General features: G+C 38.6%; 1 protein-coding gene across 1 annotated transcript; it reads right to left on the bottom strand.

Moving 5' to 3' along the window:
* Positions 1 to 2366: 2366 nt before the first annotated feature.
* LOC122078832 lies at positions 2367 to 5906 on the bottom strand. Its single transcript, XM_042644989.1, has 5 exons — positions 5559 to 5906; positions 5342 to 5436; positions 4965 to 5222; positions 4668 to 4857; positions 2367 to 2927 (listed from the first exon to the last, which is right to left on the bottom strand). The coding sequence occupies exons 1-4, from the start codon at positions 5668 to 5670 to the stop codon at positions 4690 to 4692; spliced, it is 633 nt and encodes a 210-aa protein (XP_042500923.1). The 5' UTR covers positions 5671 to 5906; the 3' UTR covers positions 2367 to 2927; positions 4668 to 4689.
* Positions 5907 to 5987: the final 81 nt, after the last annotated feature.

Here is a 5987-nt window from a genome sequence, read left to right on the forward strand (position 1 = left end):
ATATTTTACCTCAATTTTATAATTTTCATAGTCGTATCGAGGCATATCGTATCGTATCGATGTGTATTGGTGGTGTATTGATGCATATCGGTATGTATTGTAGGATATATATCGATACGAAAGGATTTTAAAAATTTCATGTATCGTATCGATGTGTATCGTATCGATCGGCTAAATTTAAGATACGTATTGGAGGGTATAGTATCGGTATCGGAGATACTTAAAACCATGTCTAACACTGGTATGCTTGCATCCAAACCTGTTGATATCCCTATGGAGTCCTCAGTCAGTTCATGCAGTCTCCTCAGAAAGCACATTGGGACGCGGTTGTTCGTGTTCTTCGCTACCTACAGAGTGCTCCTGAAAAAGGGCTGATCTATCGTCCTAATCGGTATATGGAAATAGTTTGCTATTCTGACACTGATTGGGCTAGCTCTGCTAGCAAGGATTAAAGTATCGGTATCGGTGGCTGTATCGGTCGGCCAAAATTAAGATACGTATCGGAGAGTATCGTATCGTATCGGAGATACACTACGATACGCTAAAGATACACATATAAATGGATAGGAAACATTTTTTTAAACACTTTTGCATAAAGAGTTTGTTAAAAAAAGCTATTGATAACATGTATTATGTATAAACACTAAATTGAGGGTATCGTACTAAGAATTCAAGGTTTGTAGTTGTCCCATAAATGTAAAATCCTTGTTCCCAACCTTGATTTCCACTTTAGTTAGAGAGAAATATGACTGACAGCAACTTCGGAACAAAAACCCTTCAAAAAATCGTGTTTTTCTGAAAAATTACCCATCTTGGCCATTATATGACCATAGCGCATTGTATCGGTACATACCGATACTTATCGATACGTATTGATACTCACCGATACGTATCGATATATATTGATACTCACCGATACGTGCCAATATATATCGATACGTACCAATCGATATATACCGATACTCACCGATACGTACCAATACATACCGAAACGTACATTTTACCTCAATTTTATAATTTTCATAGTCGTATCGAGGCATATCATATCGTATCGATGTGTATTGGTAGTGTATTGATGCATATCGGTATGTATTGTAGGATATATATCGATACGAAAGGATTTTAAAAATTTCATGTATCGTATCGATGTGTATCATATCGATCGGCTAAATTTAAGATACGTATCGGAGGGTATCGTATCGGTATCGGAGATACTTAAAACCATGTCTGCTAGTGATCGTAGGTCCACTACAGGTTATTGCAAGTTTGTTGGAGGTAATCTGGTTACATAGCGTAGTAAGAAGCAAACTACCATTGCCCGGTCTAATGCAAAAGCAGAATACAGAGCTATGGCTCACACCACTACTGAGTTGAGGTCTTTACTCTTGGAGTTGGGGTTTCCAGTAACCAAACCTATGAAGATGTATTGTGACAATTAAGCTGCGGTGTACATTGCTAGCAATCCAGTCCTCCACGAGAGGACCAAGCACATCGAGGTGGACTACCACTTCATTCATAATGCTGTTTTAAAAAGCTGATTGAGACCCAGTTTGTTCCTTCATCAAATCAGTTGGCTAACATGTTCACCAAGTCTCTGTTTGCTCCTAGTTTTCGTAACGGTTATACCAAGCTGAGCATGGGTGATGTGTATGCTCTAGCTTAAGGGGGAGTGTTGAGTTTAGCGCTAGGCGCTAATCCTAAACAACAACAGGGCCGATAGGGGCATTTATGTCCTATCGGCCCCATATCTCTGTGATTAGGTTTTTCTTCTTTATGGGGGTATTTTTGCACTTTTCTTCAACACCATTTAATATAATTTTTGAGACATAACTTGCGATCAAATTATTCTGGTCTGATCACAGGTCACTCCTCTCTTTTGGGAGTCTCTTTCGATTGCACCTCTCTCTCTTCTCTCCTCTTTTCTTCTTCTCTTCTTTCCTCTATTTTTCTATTTTGATTACAGGTTTCTGGGATTGTAACACCTTTAAATAATAAAAGGCTTGAATATCTGAAAACTAAAAACCTAATCCTTGGGCTCCAGATAGTTTTGCCAACAAACAAAGGAAAAGTAACGAACAAGCTACTTCAAATCAAATATTTGAGTGTAGGGAAGGGGAGATCCACTACATGAAAAAGATTATGCCATTATATTTTTCATTTTTTGATGGAGGGGGGAGGAAGGAAAGGTAATTCCCAGAAAAAGTCAAGGAGAAGCTCACATTCCTTCCAAATCTAGTACTAATATTTGTTTAAGTTAATTATCTATCATGTGTTGACATATAACGGATGTATGGGAAAAGTTTCATGTACAATTCAGACTTTCTACTAATCTTCATGAGTAAATTTTCTATAGATGAATAAATTAGGATGGAAAGCCTGTAAGGTTCAACTGAATTTTATGTTTCAAGTGATCCTCTCATCTATCACTTAAAGTGCCCAACTTACAATGTTGATGATAAAAAACTAGTTGAATTTGGAAAACATACTTTTATCATAAAATTTGGGAAATTATCTAGTACCACCCCTAAAATTGAAAATAACTTGGAGTGACCCCTAAAAATGAAAATAATATCCACCGCACCCCTAATTTGTAACACAGTTAACAAAAAGTGAAAAATGACATTTTTACCCTTCTACTTAAAACTCTAAAAAGAGCTCATTTTTACCCTTCCAAATCCTTACATATTATCACCATCAGTTCATCTGCGACCCTAGCTGGGTGATTATAACACTAACAACAGCAGGCAGAAGCTGCGGTGGGTGGCTCCGCACCAAATCTTCATCCGCGACCCCGGCAGAAAAAAAACCCCACCTTTCTCTTTCTGAAAGAAAGAAAATTATTGAAGTTAATTACCTCAATTCATCACTGTTGAATCCCCATAAGCCGCAAATGAATCTCTACAGTGCCTGCTACAACTCAAGGTAACCTGTCCATTAAAAAGTGTGAATGAGATAGTTACTATGAAGAGGAAGAAGAAAGCAGCCAATTCATGCAAATTTCCGCTTATATCTATCAGTTCTCTTTCAGCAGTTTCCCTGTCTGCATTCAAATGGCAGCATAGAAAAGAGGTATTCCAAGCCCATCATCACAGGTAATACAACAATATCATAAACACTAAGATAGGAACTTGTACAGTTGTACCGCTCTTTATTCTTCGCATTAAATAAACCCATTAAAAAGATAGAAAGAAATTTACCTCGTTGGCTGCTATCAATGATTTCTCAGAAGGGACGAAGGTGTGACGCAGAGCGAACTCAGGCAATGTGGTTTTGAAACTCTATCGTCCAAGAGTGAGAGTTGTATCAGTGAAGCGCAAATAATAGATACCATCATCTATTTGAAATTAATTCTCCATTTTCGTGTCTTTAGGGCTTCGCTAGAGATGATCGGAGATGGAACCATAAAAAAGATACTATACAGAGTGATGTCCATGAAGGGACAAAGTCATCACCCAGAGTGAAATCAAGCGGTGGGATTTCGAAACCTAATGTCAGAGGGTGAGAGGAGATCAATGAAGTGTTTGTCATGTCTTTAGGGCTTCACAAGAGATACAAGATAATCAGGAAGAAGACTCACAGCCCCGAGAAAAAACATAAGGAGTTTGGCGTTCCTATACCCCCAATCACAGAGATAAATAATCGATAATGAGAGAGCACGCAAACAAAAAAGAAAATTAGGGCCGAGATCGATAGTTATCGGGGGAAGAAAGGGTATTTACATCTAAAACAAAGGATAAATTATAAAGGGTGTCAAGATTCCAAGAAATTAAGAAAAAATAGACAATAAATAGTCGTGAGCTGCTTTCCTCTTCCTTTCTTCTTCGCAGGTATACAAAGCAGAGGTAGTCGGAGCACAGCAGCAGTAGTCGGAGCAGATTGTAATCGAAGGTCATTATAGTAACTTAATATATCCATAAGGGTAGATTGGCCATTTAGCAAATAAATGACTAATAACATCATCACTTAACGCCCTAAACCCAAGGGAATGGGTTTTTTAGATATAATTTTGAGAAAGTGAAGGTCTAGTAGACATTATTTTCATTTTTGGGGGTCACTCCAAGTTATTTTCAATTTTAGGGGTGGTACTGGATAATTTCCCAAAAAATTTTATTCTCTGTCCCCCTCCCCTCAAACATTATTTCTTCATTTTTTTTTATAATGACTTGTTCGAAATTGAGGGATACGATTTCCATTCAGTAAATATTGCCACAAAGTAGAACCTGCCTCAAATTCCAGAGATTCAAACTTAGAATAATATCTGCTAAAACAAGGACTTGATAGAATAACTGTAGCTAAGACACAGGATAGGAATTTTAACCCTTAAACCAGCTACTTCATTCAGGTCACAAGAAGGAAGAAATGAACATTGTGAACTTAAGTAGACTGCAACTAGCCCATCATCAGTATGTAACAGATGCACCATGTCCATATGAATCCACGTTACCATTTTTATTATTTTATATACACATGAATAAGTCATGCTGTCACAAAAGAAAAATAGGAGAAACTAACCATACATCAACCTAACGATTTAAGGAAAAAAAAAATCTATAACAAAACAATAACTAGTGAAATATGAACCAACAGACCTGTTAGAGACACGAAATATTTACAACTGTGGCTAAACAGTTTCTAGTACAGAAAAGCAAGGCCATGAATGTACACACCGCATGAATCTGAACTTTCGCTTCATAAGATGGGGAAGATATCATCATCCCGGTCACCCATGTCCAGAAACTTGAAATCAACCTCTCCACCCGGTTCTCTGTAACGGAAACTTGGGTTCACATAGCACTTCATGTCGTGGAACAGATTAAGATTATCGACCAGCTTATGAAATACATTGCATCTGCAGCACTGCAGAACAACAAGAGTGGATGGATACTAATTTAGAATATAGGCAGAGAAAACAGTGAACGAAAATAAGGAAGGAAAGGAAAGGATTTTTTACTTGAATTACTAACCTGCACGAAGACAGTTCCATCAGTGTAAGCATGGGGATTGATGGCACGAGTGGTTCTCTGTCCACAGACGTTGCAGGTGAAGGCCATACGCATCCTCCGACGAGGCGATTTGGTGAAGAGGGACCAAGGGAAGGTGGAGATCCTCTCTGTGCTAGATTCGTTTTCAAATCCAGCAGGAACAGAGGGTCCTTCCATCCCTGAACCAGTCGTCCAACCCCTGCTATTTGCCGCACTCAGAACCAAACCCATAGCCTCATCCTACAGCAGCAGAACCATTTTTAATCAGGAAAAACAGAAAAGAAAAGAAGAAAAGCGTCAGTCTGAACTGCTCACCAACCAGGAAAAAGCCAAAAAAGAAGAGAAATTTGAAATCATACCTTAGAAAGAGGGGAAAAGGAGACTCGATCGTTGCGAACAGGAACGATTTTAATGACGTTTGAATTGGATCCGATATCGGCATCGTTCTCGAAACCTGACTCAATAATTGAAATTTTTTTAAGAGAAGACAGAGAAAGACGGGAGAAATAAGCAAGAATGGAACGAACAAGAAAAATTATCGTATTTCCATCACCACCCAAAAAATAAAAAACGTACTTTTGCAGGGGATCGCGAAACGAAGATGTCTTGTGGACAAATTCCGCATTGGAGAGAAGATTGATAAGGGAGAAGAAGGCATGACCGTCGCAGAAGCGCTTAGGGTTTCCATCTCGCCCTCGCCCTGGGCTTTGAGATGTCTCTGTGTCTCCTCTGTACTTTCGGAAGGTCTTATGAGAATTTTGAAGAGAGAACCGCACTAGTAGTCTGGTTCACGGCTGTCAGTTGGAAGTATTTTGAGATTACGGGTGGTTTTCTTTCATTTAGTTGGCATGGTAATAAAGAGAAGGGTCGTCCTATCTACTCGGAACCATTGTTAGTTAAAACGGGAACGGCAACCAATACCAGACGAAAGAAAACGATCCTAGAAGAGATATAATGAAATTCCTTGATTGGTTCTTGTTCTTTTAAAAGGAAAGATCTTTTTCA

The sequence above is a fragment of the Macadamia integrifolia genome, chromosome 5 (genome assembly GCF_013358625.1).
Source record: "Macadamia integrifolia cultivar HAES 741 chromosome 5, SCU_Mint_v3, whole genome shotgun sequence".
Taxonomy (NCBI): domain Eukaryota; kingdom Viridiplantae; phylum Streptophyta; class Magnoliopsida; order Proteales; family Proteaceae; genus Macadamia; species Macadamia integrifolia.